Below are 22,749 nucleotides of genomic sequence, written 5' to 3' on the forward strand. Positions count from 1 at the left end.
TATGGTAGGCCACACCCGTTTCACACAAGCCACGCCCATTTCAGTCCAAACGATCGTTCCATTGGCTGCAGGGTCTGTTATCGCTTATGATGTAAACACACCACATGTACTTATTAATAATTAAATGAGCTATATGTGTATGTGCAGGCAGATACGCACATGTTCACACTGAGAAAAGAAAAGTAAACCTATTTATCCAATCTGTTCTTTATTCTTTGACGTCTTTTTGTTTATTTTTCTTGAAATATTTGTAATGAATATTAACCGGTTCTGACCAATTATGAGCTTGTGTCCCCGGTGTCGGACTTAGAACGTTACACATGTGTAACTGGTGCGTGCTTGAAAAAAAAAACAGCTTGTCTGCGTTAAATCTGCGCAGCTGGTGCGTGCTTGAAAAAAAAAAAACAGCTTGTCTGCGTTAAATCTGCGCAGCTGGTGCGCGCTTGAATACTTCAACTCTCGTGTGATGGTCATGTGATGCGGTGCGCTCTAGTAGCGGTGTGTTGCTGAAGATGGCGTGCTGTGGAGGATGTTTGTGTTGTCAGTGCTGCTGCAATGAAGGCGAAACAAGAACACCAGAGGAGCTGGTATGAGTTAATATATGTGTATTATCTGTTTCCTAACGCAAAGCGCCTTGTTGAAGGAAATGCGCGTGTTTTATGACGTGGTAAATTATGCTGTATCTGTTATTCTCCACCCAAATTCACTGTAAACAGCATCATGTAAATCAAGTGTACACTAACAATAGGTTTAGCAATCAAACTGATTCTACTGAGAGCAGTACAACTTAACAAGTTGTTCAATTCATATGCAATATTATCACTGAAAATGAAAGTGTAACTGTTTCTGAATCTAGTGTACTCCCTATCTAGACGACATAATTGGGCATATTTAGCCAGTGCAGCAGTTTTGTATAATAGCCTATGTTACTAGGAGGACATCGTGTAATTGGGTCGTTATATCACCAAAACATTGTTTAGATAGGCAGCTAAATCACGTTATGAGACACAACTTGTATTTCTTGATATTGTGATGATTTAATAATACTGTTAATGAGTTCCTTTATTGTTGTAAAAATAGAAAGTGTTGATATTGTAGAGAAATATTTTGCATTAGCCATTATTCTAGGTTTAATAGAGTGAAATGTCAGAAATGTGCACAGAAAGAGTCCCTCCATTGTTTAGAGTCATCACAGGCCATCTGTTCATTTTAAGGACTGAGATCCCATTCTGGGAAACCTCAGAACCACCCAAAGGAAACCATCAGAATGGGGGTTTACTTTCTTAAGCATTTGGTCTCTTTTATAATTGTGTTGACATGATTTTATTAATTTACTGCTGACTTTTGCTTGTTAGACAATACTGGGTGAAACCAGAGAAGACGATGATGAAATATTGCCAAGAAAAGACTATGAGGTCAGTGATTAATGTACATAAAGTAATTGAAACACGATCTTTTGTCTTTAACTGTAGTGTTTGAACAGTATGAATTCTGCATGTAATGTCTTTATTCATATTTGACATTTCAGAGTTTGGATTATGACCGATGTATTAATGAGCCATTCTTGGAGGTTTTAGAGGGGTTGGATAATAAGGTAAAATGTGTTATGTCATCATTTATCATATTCAGTGATGTCAAGTCCCTGTTTACCAAGCTCATGATCTAATTTCTCTTACAGAAAGCCAAAAAGTATGAAGCGATAAAGTGGATTTTGGTCTTTGCGATCGGAGTATCAACAGGACTGGTATGTTTTGGGGTGGTTTATGTATCTTTAATAATTTTGATCAAGGTTTATAGCATACAATATACTATATTTCTACAAAAGAATTTGACATTTATAGAGAACTATACATTCTGCATATACTTGAATTGCTCAAAATCAAATGTCACTGGGAATAGAATATCTGAGATATTCAATATAAAATGATAACTACAATATAAAATGAGAACCAATGCCTTTGTTGTGGTAAGTAGTTTGTTAATAATATTAATATTGGTTATCTGTAATTTTATGTTGTAAACATTTAGTACATACAAATATATTTAAACTGATAAATGTGCCCAGGTCATATTTTACCCCAAAATTAAATAAATAAAATACATTCATTTCAATAAAGAGGTCTTTTGGGACCCTTAAGATTCTTAATGTACTTCTCTGTACAGTTTATATGGTTATTAGAAATGATGATTTCTCTCTTTTTTTTCAGACTGGCCTGTTTGTGGATTTCTTTGTGCGGCTCTTCACTCAGCTGAAGTTCAGCTTGGTTGGACAATGTATCTTTTCTGCTCAATGCTGCTTTGTATTTTAGTTTGTGTCATTTTGCACTATTTGCTGAGTGGAGTCCTTGACGTGTTGTTTAGCTGTGGAGGAATGCAGTGAGAATGGCTGTTTAGCTCTCTCATTACTGGAGCTGCTGGCTCTCAATATGATGTTCATATTCATCTCCAGTGTTCTGGTGCTCATTGAGGTAAGAACATCTAAATATATGTTAAACAAAGTCAACGTAAAATCAAAATTGCATGCTATTATTAAAAAGGCAAATTTAATAATTGTGTAGAGTTTGTATGTGGGGGGAGTATATAATCAATCTATTTTTTCCCTGTATATAGCCTGTTGCAGCTGGGTCTGGCATCCCAGAAATTAAAAGTTACCTTAACGGAGTAAAGATTCCAGGAATTGTGCGGCTGCGGACCTTCATTTGTAAGGTCACTGGGGTCCTGTTTGCTGTTGCTGGAGGTAATTATGAGGAAAATAACCTATATCAGTAGTACAGTGATTAGAATGAAGCCTGGGTCTGTGCTCTATTTGACTTTTAATGGTGACTGCCACTTAAAGCACTTTTTGGTTCAGATTTTAAAGAAAAATATTTGTATACTGGCCTGATACCGCTAATATGTGTAAAAGTTATGTGGTTTTCTTCAGAGCCATGCAGAACAATGACAGTGATATGTCTTTTAAAAGTTGTTCCAGACTGACTGTATTGTTGTTGTTGTTTCAGGATTGTTTGTGGGTAAAGAGGGACCAATGATCCACAGTGGAGCGATAGTAGGGGCAGGACTTCCTCAGGTACTCCTCCATATACTGAGGTTTCCTACGTGAGCTGAGTAATACACATACTGATTTCACTAATCTTTAACCCTTCTGCCATAGAAAGATGTTAAGATTGACAATACTTTAGATCAGAGGTCTCCAAACTCAGTCCTGGAGGGCCGCTGTCCTGCAGAGTTTAGTTCCAAACAGCTCCAACACACCTGCTTGAAAGTTTCTTGTATGCCCAGCTAGGGCTGGGCGATATATCGCATGCGATTGTCACGCGCATTTCGTCAGTAAAGCCGGTTCCCTGATTACCGCTAAATCACCATCACCTGCTTTCAAATGGAGCGGCATTTAATAGACAGAGCCGTAGATCACTGATAAGCCACGCAATATCGCGTTCATATCGCAGATGAATCGCCTTCGATAATGAACGCGATATTGCGTGGCTTATCAGTGAACTACGGCTCTGTTTATTAAATGCCGCTCCATTTGAAAGCAGGTGATGGCGATTTAGCGGTAATCAGGGAACCGGCTTTACTGACGAAAATGCGCGTGACAATTGCATGCGATATATCGCCCAGCCCTATGCCCAGCAAGACCTTGATTAGCTGGTTCAGGTGTGATTAATTGGGGTTGGAGCTAAACTTTGCAGGACAGCAGCCCTCCAGGACCTCTGCTTTAGATGGTTAATGAATGTTTTGTGCTCTGAATGTTACTTGGTATGTAATTTATGCTTTATCTTTCCTGTCACAGTCATAGATAAATCTTTTGAATGCATGTTTGTATGTCTGGTTAGTTTCAGAGCATCACCTTCAAGAAGATCCTTTTTCACTTCCCCTATTTCCGCAGTGACAGGTGAGCAATATATCACACCAAATACTAAGGGCTCTATCATACACCCGGCCCAATGCTAGCCGCGATGCAAGTGTTTTTTGCTAGTTTCAGCCCGACGCAGTTATCATTTTCATGTCCTGAGCTGCATTGTTTAAATAGCAAATAGCATTTGCGCCCATTTGTGCGTCCATGGGTGTGCTGGTCTGAAAATTAGGTGTGTTCAGGCGCATTGTTGGTGCTTTGCTATTTTGAGGCAACTGAAACAGAATGCTCCATTGACCAACTGAAACCTGGTCTAAAGTCAATGGCACAATATTTGTTTTGTTATTTAAAGAGCGCGTTAGTAATATACGCCTATATGTGGGTGCACAACATGCATACACTCTGCTTATTAAACACACACAGATGCACAGCAGCACACAAACAAGCCAAATATTAAAAGATTATTATGGTGTGCATAAAGATAAAAATGCTTTGGTGGAATCCGGCTTGTCCCGTAGATGGTCTGCTCGCGCGCATTAACCTTGCCCACGAGCAGATCCGTTTCCTCGCTAGAGAAGAGTTCAGTTTTTCTGCTTGCAAATTCCGCCATGTGAATAGCAAATTTGCGCTGCCATGGCATGAGCGCAACTGGCTTTTAAAGAGAATGGGAGATGAGACTAATTGGTTTATTTCATGTTACACCCAAAACACACCCATGAATCATTAAGAGAATAGGGACGACCCTTTTAGACCATGCGCCTGGTGTGCCCATCATTCAACTAGCAAAAGTGGATTCGGACACATCCTAAGTGCACGTGTACCTTGCGCTTTAGACCATGCACTTAGATCATTAAAATAGTGCCCAATATCATAGTGTAAAATGAATGTAAAACAGCGTTTACCTCCACTTTCTGCAACCCTTTACCTCTGTAATGTGGTATATTTCCATGTGAAAAAAATGCAGTACCGAACATTATATCCATTGATAATTGTTCGGATCAAAAATGGGAAATGTAAATGCTTAAAGCTTGTTCAAAGAAATTGTTTATTGATTAACATGATCCAATAGCATGTGTAGCTTTTGTCAGGCAGATCAAGATGTTACAGGTTATTTCATTTTAATAAAAGATGAATATTTAGAATATTATTATTGTACGATTAAGATTATTTTAAAAATCATTTATTCATCTTTAGAAAAATGTGCACTGCTGTAACATTTGTATTAATCAAGTGAATGGGGAAATATTGATTTCTCAGTGATTTATTTTATGTTGTGTTCAGGGACAAAAGGGATTTTGTCTCAGCGGGTGCAGCGGCCGGAGTTGCAGCTGCCTTCGGGGCACCCATAGGGGGCACACTCTTTAGTCTAGAGGAAGGGTCATCCTTCTGGAACCAGGCTCTCACATGGAAAGTGGTATGTTGATGTTTGTTGTTTTTTGTTTGTTTAGGTTTTGGTGTGTGCTCAGAAATTGCTACTTAACCTTCATCCACTATAATTCCCTATCTCTCTGTCTCTTTTCTGTCTTTTAGTTGTTCTGCTCCATGTCTGCCACTTTCACACTCAACTTCTTTCGTTCTGGGATCAACTTCAATAAATGGGGATCATTCCAGCTCCCTGGCCTGCTCAACTTTGGAGAGTTTAAGGTGAAGAACTACAGAATGAAAACATTATATTCCTTTTATTATATGCATTTTTATTGTGCTGATGTAAATTAGGTGATAATATGGTAGTAACATGACACATTTTAAATTAACCAAATTCTTTCATGTCCTCCTCTACATTTAAATATTTAATTGGCCTATTACTTTCTTAATCCTTAAATGCATGAATGTTTCACCAATCATTATTACACATTCAGGTCTTTAGCGACCCGGATCTAAGAAATCCATCTAACAGGGATGTATTTCTTACTGCCACAGTAACATAAAACTCTACTAAAATTTTAATAACAGTTGCCAAAAATAAAATAATTTTTGTTTTTGTTTTTACAAAAAATGAATTTGAAAATAGATATTCTTTTGTATTTTTTCTTGTTATATTGTTAAGAATAAATAGATTGAGGAATACTAAGAAGGTTGATGTCTAACCGAGGTATAGATTTAAGGGTTAATGCACATTCTCACTGTGAAAAATTAATTATTTGTGCACAGTATTCTTAAAAAAAACATGTAGTTGTTATAATATTTTATCAAATTGTAATATCCTTTTCAAACAAAGCCAGAATGCTTTTTGATTTAGCCTAACATTGTAGGTAATGCAGCTTTTTTTAAATTAAAAGATAAATAAATAATAGTTAATGCAGTAATTTATTGTTACTGTCATAAATGCTAGCTAAGATGCTCTTGAGGGTGAATTTAACCTTATGCTTCCACATCCTGATCACTTGCGAAATGCAGTTTCCTGTTGACTTAAAAAAAAAAAAAAAAGATCAATTAATTAATGAAAAACAAACTGAAGCAGGTTTGTGGTTTTGCCTTATTTGTTTTTCTTTGCTATCTGCAGTGCACAGATGGAGATAAGTCATGTCATTTGTGGACGGCAGTAGATTTGGCATTTTTTGTATTAATGGGGGTGGCAGGAGGTCTGCTCGGCGCGCTGTTCAACTGCATCAACAAACGGCTCGCAAAATACCGCATGAGAAACGTTCATCCCAAAGCAAGATTCGTCAGGTGCCTGAGACATATCTCAATTATATGGATTTAATATTGAATGAAACTATTCATAACAACTTTTAAAATTTAACTACCCAGATATGAAGAGAGTAGCTTTCTGACTTGTTCATATGGCAATATTTTATATTTCTTTTATTGGCAGGGTGTTGGAGAGTCTGTTGGTGTGTATGGTGACTTCATTAGTGATCTTCATGGCTTCAGTGACTCTGGGGGAGTGCCGAGATTTAGTCTCCACCACAAATAACAACACATCAACACAGGTCAGTCTGGGACCAGCTTCCTATCTCTCTTTTAACATCATTTCTTTCATTCTCTCTTCTAATTCTAATCTATTTTTTTCTTAGCTTCTTTGGTCCCACTTTATATTAATTGTCTTTAACTACTATGTAATAATAACATTTAAATTAATAATTTTATGCAATGCACTTATCGCGTATATACTAGGGGTGTGACAAGATCTCTTGATATTAAAACCTGACATTTTTTCTCATGGAGGTGAAAAGCTGTCTTGTATAAGCATGACTGAGTTGAGTTTGTGGCAAAACCTTTTACAGTGCTTGCATTCAATTGTTCTGTTTTTTACTGCATATGATAATTAACACTCAGAAAGTAGAACTGAAGTGACATTCATTAGACGATGAATAGTGTAGGGCTGTAACGATTTCTTAATTAAATTAGAGTTAAATTAAATACCAGAAGTGGTGTTATTCCATGGATAAAAACCCATGAGCCCCATTATTAGATCATTTTCTAAGGCTACACGATGTATTAAAACAATTTAAAAATCACAATATAGCATAGTTATTCATTTATAAAACTACACTAACACAGGAGAATACATCAGTATGTTTCTGAATTTGCAAACTGTTGTTTATCGCAATTATAAAATAAGTTTAAACCCTCGCTCTGAGTTTGCATGTTTTGATGTCCACACATTCTTGTTCAAGAAATTATAGTGGCTGTAGCATTGCTTTTGTGGTCAAAGATGTGGCCAAATTTTACAGATTAAATGGACACTTAAATTAAATGTTGTTTTGGCCAATATTAAACAAGGATTTATTCATGCTAAAGTGTAGCAACAATAATAACCAGAACCCTCTGCTGGCATTTGTTATAATACATATATAATATGATGTATAATGTATTTATTATATTATGAATATTTGTTCAATAAAACCATAAAATTACTTGCTTTATGTACTTTATGTAAACCAATTATTATTGCCTCATTGTTACTACATATGTAATTTAAGTCATTTTAAAGGGTATTCACTTAGGTATATTTTTTTCACCACAAAAAAAATAATAAAATAAATTCAGATTGCTCAATTAATTGTAAAAATAAACGATTATTTTTGTAATCAAGTAGTGACAGCCAGGGCTGGACTGGGGCTAAAACGTAGCCCTAGACAAATACAGCGCATCCAGTCCATGAGTGAATTTTTTGCTGGAGTTTTTGGTTTTGGAGTAAATAAATGAATAAACAATACAGGACAAACATATTATGATGGATATAATTGAATACACTGCAAATGCATTTAACAAACTTAATAATGCATTTTGTCACCTAGAAATACACTTGACAGGAAAACACTGATTTTGAGCTAGGATGCAGTAAAGTAAATTTACTGGTAACACTTTACAGTAAGGTTCATTAGTTAAACATTAGTAAAATGTATTCACTAACGTGAACTAACCATGAGCAATACGTTTGTTACTGTATTTACTAAGCTTTGTTAACGTTAGTTAATGCATTTGTTCATTGTTTGTTCATGTTAGTTCACAGTGCATTAAGTAATGTTGAAATTAACAAAGATTAATAAATGCTGTATAAGTGCAGTTCATTATTAGTTCATGTTAACTAATGAACCTTATTGTAAAGTGTTACTAATTTACTGCTATTACATTCTGTCATCATTTACTCTCCCTCATGTCATTCCAAAGCAGTATGACTTTCTCTCTTCTGTGTAACACAAAAGAAGATATTTTGAAGAATGTTGTAACCAAACCATTTTGGTTACCCTTGAATTCTACTGAATGGACAGTGAGGGGGAAAAAGACATTTCTCAAATTATCTTCTTTTATGTTCCACAGAAGAAAGAAATTCAAACAGGTTTGGAATGACATGATGATGAGTAAATGATGACAATTTTCACCTTTGGGTAAACTATCCCTTTAAGATCTATACCATTTGTAAATGGTTAACACCTAATTTATATAAGACAGATAATTAATAAAAAAGATAATTAATTAATTAAAAAAAGATAATTAATTTATGATAATTATCTTTAATTGGGCTCTTATTGAATTAACATTACTTCAATTAAAATTCATTAGAACTAAACATATTTAAAAAGAAAGCTTTGTCCTTAATTCAGATTTATGATAGCAACCTGATTCGTAACAAAGCACTGTTCGCCAGAGGAGAACTGGCCCCCCGACTAAGCCTGGTTTCTCCCAAGGTTTTTTTTTTTCCATTTTAACATCTATTTGCCACTTGTCTGCCACCTGATGTCACCTGTTGGAGTTTGGGTTCCTTGCCGTTGTCGCCTTTGGCTTGCTTAGTTGGGGACACTTGACATTTGACTTGACATTTGATATTCAACAGTATTCTTGACATTTATTCAACAGTGCTTTGATCTGCCTGCATTGACACTATTCTTGAAGAGCTGCTGTGCAGCAAAAATTATGTACCAGTTATCAATGTAAAGCTGCTTTGATACAATCTGCATTGTAAAAAGCACTATATAAATAAAGGTGACTTGACTTGACTTAATTCATAGGATCCAGGCTTTAAAGTTATTTTGTTAAATTATCCTTTTTAGTTGCCCTAATGAAATTTACAATAGTTCTTGCATAGAATCCAGAGTTTAACTGTAGACTAGTCCTTACCATGGTTGTATGTTTTTTCAAATTAAATAAAGTAATAATAAACTATGGAATTTGTGATAAAAAATACCTTAAACATGTAGAAACTATAAAAAACATATAAGTCTGTAATTGTGGGTATTTGCATTTACCAATTTACCATGGAACAGATGCATCGGGTAGCGCCACTTTGTCACACTTTTGGAATATTTGCTTTTTGCAATTTTGCATGTGCTGTAATTTAAAAATGTAATATGGGGAAGGTCTCCCTCGCTTCAGCGATTGGCCCACCGGGAAAGTCCCAATGCTCCCCATGGCTGGTGACAGCCCTAAATTAGTTAAATAATAGGTTAAATGCACATGCATTCTTTTGCATTTTGTGACTTTCATTCAAATAAGACACTTTTTTTCCAGTCATATTTTGTCCTTGCAGATTTCATATAGTGTTTCTTAAAAATATCGCCTTGTCTCGTTCTCATGAACCCAATATCATGTATTGTCTCGTGAGCTAAGTGTATAATCACACCCCTAGTATATACCGTTTTTTTATATTGTACTAATATTTAAAAATCCCTTCATGTAATTACATCTTTAATTTAATTTCTCTGATTAAATTTATAATTACACCATTGACCCTTCCCTTACACCTTACACCCTTACAACCTACCCTGAAACCTAACCACACCACCAAAAAACCTAAACCTACCCATATCCCTCCTCAGTGTGTGTTTTGCAATATAATAAGAACATTATAAGTACATTGTACCAAACATTTTTTTCTTTTTCTTTTTTTTTACTAAGACACCTAATATAAAGTGTAACCAGTTCTTTTATTTCCTGGGCATTTATGCATATACACACTCCTCAAAAACGGCGCTACTAGTTGACACACTAAACTATATAGATTCACATGTGTATATATTTAAATGGGATGAAAGATCTAGAATGTACTGAATGTTAGTTTGCTTATTGTGCCCAAGAGCATAATCTATTTAAGTCCACATGTCATTTTAACAAGAAACTATGCTTCTAACCACAGCTCAAGAGCAGTAGTTCCAACCACGCAAGCTTGTGACACTGTTTGCGAATGTTCGTTGGAAGTATGGTTTCAGGAAACTCCAAATTGTTGAACTATGTTGGTAATGATGGAACTTGCAACCATAGTTGGCTAACAGTGCATTTGGGAAACACATTCCAGGTCCACACTTCAGATTATAACTTCTAATTTCTAGAAAGCTGTCCTTTTTCGTGTGCAGACTGAATCAGTCGGTACAGTAATGGTTTGTGTTTTGTAGGGATCTGTAAATGAGGAGGTGAACTCAACCATACGGCGATTCTTCTGCTACAACAACACATATAATGACATGGCGACTCTGTTCTTCAACCCTCAAGAGGTGGCAATCCACCAGCTTTTCCACCAGAATGGTAAGAAAGTTACATGCAGCAATATACTGTTTATGAGCAGATTTTGTTCATTCACAGCATATTTTGCTATTTTGAATGTGCCACCACTTTTTTTTCCTAGCAAACTGTTTTCCAAAGGCTTTTCAGAAATTTTTAACAAATAGATTTTTAAGCCTTAAAGACCTTTACCCAAAATATAAAATGTCTGTCATTTACTCCACCTCAACCTGTTTTAGGACTGCTCAATGATGGAAATTTTTTTTTTTTTTTTTTTTTTTTTTAATTGAATGTTAAGATCACGATTACTCCATGACTTAAAAACAATAAATAATACACTACAGGTCAAAAGTTTGGAATAATTATGTTGGTTTCGTTTTTTAAAACAAATGTTATATAAGACTCTTTTGTTCACCAAGGTTACATTTATTTGATAAAAATACAGCAAAATTATTATTATATTATTACAATTCAAAGAACTGTTTTCTATTTTAGTATATTTTCATATGTCATATACTCCTGTGAATTTTCAGCAGCCATTACCCCAGTCTTCAGTGTCACATGATTTTCTCAAAATCATTCTAATATGCTAGTTTGTTTGCTGCTCAATTTTCCGAATTATTTGAATAGAAAGTTCAAAAGAAACTTTTTTTTAATGTTATAAATGTCTTTACTGTCACTTTTGATACATTTAATGCCCCTGTGCAAGTGTGTGTGTGTGTGTGTGTAATAATTTATAATATTATAATATTATATAATATAATATATACACACACACACACACAAAGTGGCATGAAAAAGTATGTGAACCCCTTGCAGAATCTGTGAAAATGAGAATTATTTTAATAAAATAAGAGGGATAATAAAAAATGCATGTTATTTTTTGTTTAGTACTGTCCTGAGTAAGATATTTTACATAAAAGATGTTTGCATTTGGTCCCAAACAATAGCTGAATTTATTAAAATAACCCCATTCATAAATATGTGAACCATTGATTCTCAATATTGTGGCGTTACCTGATGATCCACGACTGTTTTTTTGTTTTGTGATGGTTGTTCATGAGTCTCTTGTTTGTCCTGAGCAGTTAAACTGAGCTCTGTTCTTCAGAAAAATCCTCCAGCTCCTGCAGATTCATCAGTTTTCAAGCATTTTTGCATATTTGAACCCTTTCCAGCAGTGACTGTAGGATTTTGAGATCTGTGTTTTCATACTGAGGACAACTGAAGGACTCAAACACAGCTATTACAAAAGGTTCAAACATTCACTGATGCTCCAGAAGGAAACACAATGCATTAAGAGTCGGGGGGTGAAAACTTTTGAACAGGATGAAGATGTCACAATTTTTCTTATTTTGTTTAAGAGACCACTTAACATTGATTTCTGAACTTGGAGTGGTCTCTTAATTTTTCCATAGCTGTATGTGTGTGTATATATAATATAATATATGACATGATATGACATGATATGATATGATAAATACAATTAAAAATGGCCCCGTACTTTAGGAACCATTTATTCTTACCTTGATTATCTATGACTGTTTTTTTGTTTTGTGATGGTTGTTCATGAGTCCCATGTTCCCTTAACAAGGGTGAAATCACACTGCTGTAAAGAAAAAATAACTGAGAGATTCATTGTGAAACAGAATGTGGCACAATAATCGTTTTATCTTGTTTTCATAATTGTCAGAATCCAAAATGTAATTAAACATCTAGCCCTCACCTGTATGTTATGCTCTGTAGAATTCAAGTTGAAGTTTGACTGTACCGCTCTATTTTCTAACCCCCTCTGCCTCTCTTTCTACCTGCTTGGTCTGGTTTTGTTCACAGCTACCTTTAGTCCGGTCACCCTCTCGCTGTTCTTTGTGCTGTATTTTTTTCTGAGCTGTTGGACATATGGTGTGTCCGTCCCCAGTGGTCTGTTTGTCCCGTCTCTTCTCTGTGGAGCTTCACTTGGACGCTTGGTGGCCAATATCCTCAAAATGTGAGATTTATTCCTGTGTATAATGCCTTAAGAACTACAAAAGTCACCTTTTGGAACAGGACACATGTATTTAAAACATTTTTTTTGGCATGAATGTAAAATGTTGTTTCAATGTGTGTAATTGCAGTAACTTCCACATGCAAATCTATTCGGGAACCTTTGCCTTGATTGGAGCAGCTGCTTTCCTAGGAGGTGTGGTTAGAATGACCATCAGCCTGACTGTCATCTTAATTGAATCGACCAATGAGATCACCTACGGACTTCCTATTATGATAACACTAATGGTAGGAAAACAAATCATTATAACTGATATCTGAATTTGCTGTTTTTATGTTTTATAGAAAATCATCAACCTGGATGTTTATGTGATAATAAATACAATTATTTTGGACAGTTGTGAAGTTGACTTTTCAACTATCAGACTACACCCTTTATGAATGTCTTCCCAGTAGAGTATAATTAGAATTTAATACAATAAAAAAACAGTGAAAAAAACAAATCTACAAATAATGTCTCCATTCTTCTCTTTAATTAAATTTACACTTCTAACTGCCATTATTTGTCTCAGGTGGCCAAATGGACAGGAGATTTCTTTAATAAGGGAATATATGATGTTCACATTCACCTGAAAGGAGTCCCGCTGCTGGAATGGGAAACAGAAGTCGAGATGGACAAGTGAGACTTTTGTATTACAAGTGTCACAATGGTTTTTAGTGTGACTTACCAAGGCTCCCACAAGTATTTGGACTTTTAAGATACACTTTAAAATCTCTGCATTTCATAGTATTATTTGTCAAATAATTCACAATCACAATTAATTTAAATCCTTAGTTAATTTTTCAAATGTTCATTCGTTCGTTCATTCATTGCTTAAAATCATTAGTTCTTAGAATCTCTCAAATTTTCATTCAGATCCTTATTTTGTCTCTCAAAATTCATTAGTCCATTAATGAATGCATGCATGCATGTATGAATGATTTGTTTTAATGTCTCTCCATCTTCCTGTTAGATTGACAGCCAGTGACATCATGGAGCCCAACCTGACATATGTGTATCCTCACACCCGTATTCAATCTCTGGTCAGCATCCTGAGGACCACAGTCTATCACGCCTTCCCTGTCGTCACAGAGAACAGAGATAATGAGAAGGAGTTTATGAAAGGAAATATCCTCATAAGCAACAATATCAAATTCAAGGTACAACATCACACCAATTATACCAGCGTTTTGACCACAAGATGGTGCAAATGGTCTACTGTTCTACTCGCTCAGTAGCACAGAAATTAGCTTTATTTGATACTCAGATCATGTACTTTTTAGAGGAGAGGCATAGTATTTCTTCTGAGTGATTCGACTTGTGATTTTTGCCTGGCGGATGATAAAACGGACTATACTGAAGGAAGGTTCTGAGCCATAATTAAGGATCAGATTATCATAGAGACTATGGGGTGATTCTTTTGACTTGAACTAATAGTTTTTCTCGGTTGCTTGGGCACATTTCTTAAAACATCCTTAACATTTGCAAACCAGTAAGTGCATTTCTCAAAACAATTCATACAAACACAATGAATTACCTGCAAAAAGCCTGTATCTTTCTTAAAATCCTTAGTTCATCTCTCAAAAGTAAATATTTATGTCAATAAACATATCAGTGCCATCAAAGTGATAAGTCCCTGGGTCACTGTTCACAAACAAGAATGCTTAGCCATGTTGTCAATATAACAGTGTACTCCTTCAGTATTTCCTGATGTAAACTATGGCTATGCTTTTGATGACAGTGATTGAAAATGTACAAGGCTGCATTTTGTATAGCATTGCATATATTAATTTCAGCAATGCAAAATGTACACATTGCTGTATGTGGAATATTGATTGCAAGAAACTGGACAGGTTTCACATTTCACTTTACTGTTGGTCTGTCAACAAATTACAGCACAATGTCATTGCGATGCAGAGAAAAATAGAGAAACGAGAAAAATACATAACCATTTTACAGCACTAAGGGAAAAAATCAGAATTCACTTGAGAGCAATTCATCAATTCAGGACATATTTACTAACTAACTAACGAAATAAATAAATGACTATTTTAAAGACTATACAACAGAGAACCAGTATAATATATTTTGATCAACATGGCATGAGTAATTGAAGCAGGAAACAGCAGACAGTTGTACATAATCCATTACAATTTGTTCAAAAGAATGAGAAATTGCATTTGATGTTGTGTACAACTGACTACATGATGTGGAGTTTGAACAAGCAGTTTTTAAAAACAATTATTTTGTGATCTGAGAAATGTACCAAAGCGACTGAGGAAAAACTGTAAGCAAGCAACCTCTTGTTTTCTTCAGAAAACGTAAAAGAAAAAGAAAAATCTAGTTTGTAAATTGGAAACTTTTGAAAAGATTTTTAAAAAATATCAACAGCTTTGCTAGAATCTTTCCCTTGTTCCTCTTTCTGTGAAATTTGCATGCTATGACTCAGACCATGACTACAAAATGTGTTCTAAACTAAATAAATGTGATTGTGCTCAATTCATTACTGTCGTTACTATGTTATTCTAAGGAAAAAAGGTTGTTTTTTATACTCTCTCATTAATGTTATAACTTTATCCCCTTCTAAAATAATGTATCCACTCTCTACTTTCAAAACTTAATTCCGATGGGTAGACAAAGTCCTACAGTATATAAAATTATAAATAACATTAGTTAAATTTTAAAGTTGTAAAGTGTGGTAGTTTATGATTCCTATTTCTTTTTGTTTCTATGTAAAGTGTGTTAGTTTATGATTCCTAATTCTTTTTGTTTCTATGTCCAACAAAAACACGTTTCACTCTTGACGTTTCCGCTCCTTCAGAAAACCAGCGTGTTGACGCGTGCGGGGGAGCAGAGACGGAGGTGTCAGTCAATGAAATCATACCCGTCAAGTGAGCTACGCAATGTGTGTGATGAGCAGGTTGTTGTGGAGCCAGCGGAGGAAGGGCAGGACATGCTTCAGCAGATGCTGGAGAGGAGGTCAGTTAGATGAACTTTGACCTTTTACCTCCATAACTATTATCACCCTGTTCCGGTTGAAAAGCATCTATATTATGAGAACACTGAGCATTGAGGCAAGATGAATTTGTATGACAGTTTGTATGCAGTGTATATTGTCACACAAACTCCTCTTTTGAGCATTTAAAGCTCTCAGAAGTCCACTTATAAATTTCTTACAAAACAATCTGACGTTTTGTTCATGTACCTTTTTAAGCTTCTATATGTAATCTGGGGTATATTCGTTAGCTGAATATTGAAAATAAGAGATCATATGTTAACATGCTGACATTTTTCAATGTCACATTATTTTCAATAAATGATGTCGGTGCACTGGGGAGGAGTTGCAACAGTATTGTGCCTTTTATTTAAAATGAAAAGATAAATCTATTTTCCCACATGAGCCCTTTTGTTGATGTTGACAGGTATGTGCCGTACCCAAACCTTTACCCGGACCAGTCGCCCAGTGAGGAGTGGACCATGGAGGAGAGGTTCCGCCCGCTCACCTTTCACGGACTCATCCTGCGTTCACAGCTCGTCAACTTGCTCATCCGCGGCGTCTGCTATGCTGAAAACCAGTCGGTCAGTGTCATTCAAACGCCTCCTCTTATTCCCCTTCTCCTTGATTCTTCTCTCTTCTTCCCTTTTGTTTGTTCTCTTCCTGTCTCATCACCTTTTCACTTGCCTTCATTTCCCACCTCAATTTTTTTTTTTTTTATCTTACACTCATCATTCTTTGAGGTGGTCGAATCATCCCTGTAGTCCCCTTATGTTTATACCTTATAATTACTTGAGTGTGCATGGCTTAAAAATTAATTTAATGTAGTTTATTAATAACTGTTCCTGTTTTTTTTTTTTTTTTTAATAAAACTTAATAGCTTTCTCCACCATTTTGCTAATCAAGGCAGCATGAGCAGGGAAGAATATTATTAACCACTGTCATTTAAAGGGGTCCTGTTATGCTTGTTATACATTTTCAGCTTCTTTAGTGTGTAATTTTGCTGTTTGAGCATTAAAAAAAAAAAGTCTGCAAAGTTACAAAGCACAAATTCCACTCCAAAGGGAGTTATTCTCTATATCAGTAAGCACTGTTTCTGAACTCACTGAAACGGCCTGATTGTAGTCTTGTGTCACAATACTCCTCATGCAAATAATTCATGCCCAGGGCATATGTAAAATAAAGGGGTGAGGCCTGGTTGAGTTGCATTGAAAGTGTGCTGAAACTTGTGCTTATGGTAAGGGGCGTGACAGTTCCCAAACATGCTCGATGCGGTTCACCAATCACAACACTTTGGTCCAGTTGACCAATCAGAGCACATTGTGCTTTTAGGAAGGAGTGGCTTTACAGAGACCGGAACTAAACAGAGTGTTACTGACAGACTGGGAAGAGAGGTGCTGCAACAATGTGACATGTCAAAAATAATGTGTTCTTTTGAAAGTTCCAGCATGAAAACCCTTTCTAGTAGCCAAAAAAAAAAAAAAAAATCAAGACTTTGAAAGAGGGCATAAAAGATCCCCTTTAACCTTAAAACATTTCACCTGATCAAATATTTTGCATTGCTACAAGTACATAAAGTGCATTTGTAATAATGTAAAATGAAAAGTTTTAATTTAAAGTACATTTTAAATAATTTTCATTTAATAATCTTTAGTCAAGCACATGTAAAGATTTTAACTGTTGTGTTATTTAATAGTACATGTAATATATTTTACATATACTGCAACTTCATCATTACAAATGTGTAATTACAAATATATTTAAATACATGACATGTTTCAATAGAAATGACATGGTGTATTTTATTTTACCATAAATGCTTTTCAGTACATTTGGCAGTACACTTCTTACACTTACTCTACATAAGAATTCAGTCCAACTTAAAACAAATGCATTTAAGCTGATTGCATTTAAAATAAATTATTACATTTTCATTTCATTCCAATTAATATGCAGTTAAGAGTCCGAAATTCAGTTCACACTTAAAAGGGCTCTATGTAAGAATGACAACTAGTGGTTGAAAAGGGTACTGCAGTTCGCCCCACCCCCTCAGAATCGACGCTCTCGTTGGTTGCCAGTTTGAAGACACGCGACGGGGGCGACATTGGAAGGCGAGGTGACTAACACTGTAAAATAATTAGTTGATTTATTGATTTATTATATCGCGTTTTAATATGCTCCCGTTTATAGAGATTTTTAGATATATGCTGAGGCTCTTTAGGTCGGGTAGAATCTGCGATCTCTGACCCAGTTTGTTCACTGGCTTCAGATGGCTGCAATTCGCTGCATGTGTTTTTCGACAACTGGCAACCCGGGGTGGAGAAATACTATTGGGTAAATTCTCAACGTGCAGTCTTGCACAGACGGAAACATATACAGAAATTCCGACAAGGAACGCAACTTTCAAAGTAAAATGACAGGCTGTAGCTATGGTTTTCAGAGAAACAAGTATGTGAATCAAGCATGTTTAATAAATATCTGCAAACATATTATGGTATTTTTATGCTTTAGTACAGTCAAAAACTTACATAGAGCCCCTTTAAGTACAGTATATTCTTTTAACGTATATTTCCATAATAAGTACTATTTTTTTTTTTTTTTTTTTTTTTTAAAGGTTGCTAAAGTGGATTTCTTGCTTAGTGGAAAAAATGCTTAATACCTTTAGTGAAATTAGTGGTAATCAGAGTTAGGATTTTTTATGCTTTAATTTGCAGTTGAAACCAAATACATGTGTCAACCAACCGTTTGAGACCAGCCTATCTCTCTCTCTTCCCCCAACTGTAGAGCGCCTCACAGCCACGGCTCTCTCATTCAGAGATGACTGAGGACTACCCACGATTCCCTGACATCCACGATCTCGACCTGGCCCTTCTCAACCCACGCATGATAGTGGTAAAGTCCTCTGACCTATAAAACTCATGGAATGTCGTGACTCTCACAGCAGTTCATAAACTGCTGTATATGTGATGTGTGTTGGTGTGCATAATGACTATTAATTGGTGTTAATTGGAAGTGTTGAAGAGCTCTTGTTGTAAAGTGAGCCATGTAGTGATGACAGTTTGTTCAGTGGTCTCTCTCAGACATAATTAACCTAATTTATCTCAGCAAAAACTTTTTTCTTTTTTACAGGATGTGACTCCTTACATGAACCCCAGTCCGTATACAGTCTCTCCAAACACGCGCGTCTCCCAAGTATTCAATCTGTTCAGGACCATGGGGCTTCGACACTTATCTGTAGTCAATGCAGTGGGAGAGGTAGGTCTTAAACTGAGGGGGTGTTTACACTACACCGTTTTCAACTAAAAACTGTTTTATGCATTTTGGCCGTTCATTTACATTATAATGTGTTTTGGGGGTCTGAAAACACAAACTTTTGAAAACAGGTTTCAAAGTGCACGTTTTTGAAAACAAGACTGTTATCGCCTCCGTGTAAACTACAAAAACGCAAATTTTTGAAAATGGTGACGTCATGCACATGCACATTATGTGTTCAGTCTGTAGTGTAGCGTTTCTTTACAAAGTTACATCGCCAACTACTGGACTGTCAGCATAATATAACGTATTTAGTTGTTTTCGCAGACCCGTGTGAATGGGGATCATTTTGACAATGTTGTCTGAATGCAAAACTTTACAAAAACGCAAAAGAAAAACATTTCTGTTTTTAGTTGTTGTGTAAACATGTACCCTAAATAACACAAACTTCGGACAAAGGAATATAGAAGTAACTGTCTGTGTCTTCAGATTTGTGTCTTCAGTAATTTTGTACTTTTAAGCGAATAGTTCACCAAAAAATTAAAGTTTCTCTTTATGTCATTCCAAAACTTTCTTTGTTGGGTGGAGCACAAAAAGAGATATTTTGTACAGTGTTCATGCTGCTTTTTTCCCATTCAGTGAAAGTATATAGTGACCAGGGGCTGTAAAGCTCCAAAATGAACAAAAAAAGCAAAAAATAAAAACAAACCATATGACTTAAGGGTGAGTATATGACAACAGAATTTTTATTTTTGGACAAACTTTTTCTTTATTTTTTTTCTCCAAATATATTTTCTTGGATGAAGCTTAGTTAATTATGCAAGAATGGTTTCATAAATTTATGTTGTGATGTTTGTGTCTCTTTTAGATTGTGGGAATAATCACCAGACATAATCTTACCCACGAGTTTTTAGTTGCTAAACTTCGACAGCATTACATCACAATCTAAGACTCCACTGGCGCCATCTGCGATCAATCAGCCAAACTTGAGTAGTGGCTCGCTCCAGATGAGATGAGCCGAACGCTCCAGGGACCTGAGACCAGATCGCCTCCGGACCTGAACCCCTGCTTCAGGTCGCACCCTTAAGCCATTCCTAGTTCCTGCGTGGACCACTAGAGTTCGGTATCTGACCCGTCCAGGCACAAACACACACAAACACACATCATGCTAGCACTAATGCAGGTGGGGTACCGTTAATCGACACATTTCAGGAAAGCATCCTGATTTCCTTGTACTGACGATGTTCGCTGCCTGTGCTTTACCAACCTCACTGTAGCACTTTTAATTTTCTCTCTTTTCAGTTCTGAATGTTTTAAATTGTGCTTACCATTTCTGTGCATTTATGAATGTTTGCTTTTGCACAAAGAGTGAGATAAACCACTGACCACAGTCCCTGGTCAAAATCTGAAACCAAGAACATGTCTGGGTCATTATTCACCCCAGAATCAAATGAAAGATTTGTTCGTTTGTAAAGAAATTGGGATTTTTTTTTTTTTTAGCTTTGTGGCATTGGTAATGAAGGCTCCAAATGAAAAATTCTCATTACTGTACTGCCAGAGTAATATTTAAATTCTATTGCCATCATTTATTCTGATTTCAATAAAATCATTGTATTGCAATAATACAAATATTTTACTTTTAAAAATTACTGTATTAATGTAGAGTCATCAATACATAAATAATTGGAATGCAATTGGTACATAGCAGTAATCAATCAATCAAATAAATAAGGCTTAAATAAGGTTCAATAAGGAAATCATTGAAAATGTGGCATTAAATAAATATTAGTCATCCATAAAATGTATGCATACAGTTCTGATTGATGATTCATTAAATCATGCCATTATTTCTATAATGCCTTTTTCTAGTGACACTTTTGCTCTACTTTGAAAAGCAATTTAAGGTTATTCAATTCCAGTCTTTTGGCATTTATAAGTGGAAAATATTCCAACTGTAATTGTGGCATTAACAATATTTTTACAGTTATCATCATAATCCTTTTTGCCAATTCCATTGAAATGTCCTGACATTCTTAACGTTGCTTTGTTGGGAAAGAAAGTTCTCAGGGTGTGTTTGTAATAATAAACCAATCAAACCACCATAAAGTCACTAAATTACAGGGATTTATGTAATATTCTTCTTTTTGTAATCTAACATCCACTGTAACGTACAGTCATGATGTCGGTATCATAATACGACTGGCATTTGATTTCAAGGGACTTATAAGAGCAGACTAAATAGTATTATAGGAAATGGTGGCACATTTGTACACTACACATTCCTTCTTTTTTCGTTTAATGTAATTTTTTTTTTTATTTGATTTATTTAAGATGAATTCCACTGAGGAGATTTTGTCACATGCTGCAAATAATGTTTTAATTTATGCTTTAAAATGTAATTTATCTATTGCAGTTTTTTATTATGATGTGAAACAATCACAGTTTTATTTGATGTGTCTTTTCAAATGTATGTTTTATAACATACGGTTTATTTGAGTTTTCTTTGTTGACTGAATATGTGCTGCAGTTATGGAGAGTTGACTGAACACCATCCGTCTGTTATTAGAGCTTCATAAAGTGACATGCAAATGTTATGTGAAAATCATCTGTAATCTCAATACTCGATTGTAGTGTCATGTACTCTATCATTATGGTTTTTCAGGTGATGGATTCAATGCAGTATAGTTAAAATAAAATGTATTCCCTTGTAAACTTGTGTGAAAATGAGTTCAGTTTTGGTCAGAATTTATACAGCATGCCTAATAGCATTTATAAAACTTTATATATCCTAAAATGGTTAGGGAAACTAATTTTATTCATTTAATATTTGTTAAATGGCATACTTCCGCTAGAAGACCCCTATAAAATGTGGCGATCAGCGTTCATAACCAGATTGTCATAAAAAGTCAATCATTACAGTATATGAATCAGAGTATAGTTTCAAACTGAAAGGTGGACCTTACACAACCTTATATGCCTTTTTTAAATGCAATAAGGAAGTACTTACAATAGTAGAGCTTTCAAAAATATGCCCTGATTAAAGTCGCCATAAAATCAAAACTGACAGTTCTCGTTTTATTTGTTTACTCGTGCGAGGGCGGGGCAACCTGTCATTCACATGAGACTGACCAATAGCAAACCACAATGATCCAGCCATCCAGTCAATTCCAGATGGACTAAATCAAGTCCTGTCCTACTTTTTTTTTTTTATCTTGCATGAAAAGATGCTTCACTTGGATACACGTCACAATAGGGAAAAAAGGATGGTCACAGCTTCCATTTCATGCTCACTTTAAACCGAGACATTTCAGCTTATTTATGCCATGGCATTAAAATTAACTGTGTTTACTTTTAAATATACAAAAATATATTTTATTTTTTGTTTCTTGAATGGCATCTACACATTACCATTTAAAAGGTTTTTGTCGGTAAGATTTTTGGTAACACTTACACAATAAGGTCTCATTTGTTATCATCATGACAACTCTGTTGAACTCTCTGTTAGTATGGTAATGGATATGACAATGTTAAAGGATTAGTCCACTTTCAAATAAAAATGTCCTTATAATTTACTCACCCCCATGTCATCCAAGATGTCCATGTCTTTCTTTCTTCAGTTGAAAAGAAATTAAGGTTTTTGATGAAAACATTCCAAGATTATTCTCCTTACAGTGGACTTCAATGGAC

The 22,749-nt window shown here is 35.3% G+C and overlaps 1 protein-coding gene across 4 annotated transcripts; it reads left to right on the plus strand.

Moving 5' to 3' along the window:
* The first annotated feature begins 158 nt into the window (after positions 1-158).
* clcn6 (chloride channel 6) lies at positions 159-21,930 on the plus strand. Of its 4 annotated transcripts, XR_010896015.1 has the most exons (24): positions 159-587; positions 1,356-1,415; positions 1,529-1,594; positions 1,679-1,744; positions 2,208-2,274; positions 2,362-2,468; positions 2,611-2,737; positions 3,000-3,067; positions 3,834-3,892; positions 5,135-5,267; positions 5,384-5,497; positions 6,357-6,523; positions 6,669-6,786; positions 10,690-10,819; positions 12,626-12,779; positions 12,907-13,063; positions 13,348-13,454; positions 13,789-13,975; positions 15,637-15,794; positions 16,238-16,394; positions 18,595-18,702; positions 18,940-19,065; positions 19,702-19,785; positions 19,931-21,929. XR_010896015.1 is itself a non-coding variant. In XM_067395346.1 (23 exons), exons 1-23 carry the CDS (start codon positions 513-515, stop codon positions 19,702-19,704), a joined length of 2,514 nt encoding a protein of 837 aa, XP_067251447.1. In that variant the 5' UTR covers positions 159-512; the 3' UTR covers positions 19,705-21,929. The 4 variants fall into 4 exon arrangements, 2 of the variants coding, with proteins under 2 accessions (XP_067251447.1, XP_067251446.1); XR_010896014.1 differs by having other exon boundaries at positions 18,940-19,785; positions 19,931-21,930; XM_067395346.1 differs by having other exon boundaries at positions 19,702-21,929.
* The last annotated feature ends 819 nt before the right edge of the window (positions 21,931-22,749 follow it).

This window comes from Chanodichthys erythropterus, chromosome 9 (genome assembly GCF_024489055.1).
Source record: "Chanodichthys erythropterus isolate Z2021 chromosome 9, ASM2448905v1, whole genome shotgun sequence".
Taxonomy (NCBI): Eukaryota; Metazoa; Chordata; class Actinopteri; order Cypriniformes; family Xenocyprididae; genus Chanodichthys; species Chanodichthys erythropterus.

Excerpts from the sequence above, each read along its gene's own strand:
- clcn6 (XM_067395345.1), top strand. The coding sequence starts at position 513 with ATGGCGTGCTGTGGAGGATGTTTGTGTTGTCAGTGCTGCTGCAATGAA. Across the intron at positions 1,595-1,678 it reads TAGAGGGGTTGGATAATAAG|AAAGCCAAAAAGTATGAAGC; the intron begins GTAAAATGTGTT and ends TTTCTCTTACAG. Across the intron at positions 13,064-13,347 it reads CTATTATGATAACACTAATG|GTGGCCAAATGGACAGGAGA; the intron begins GTAGGAAAACAA and ends TATTTGTCTCAG.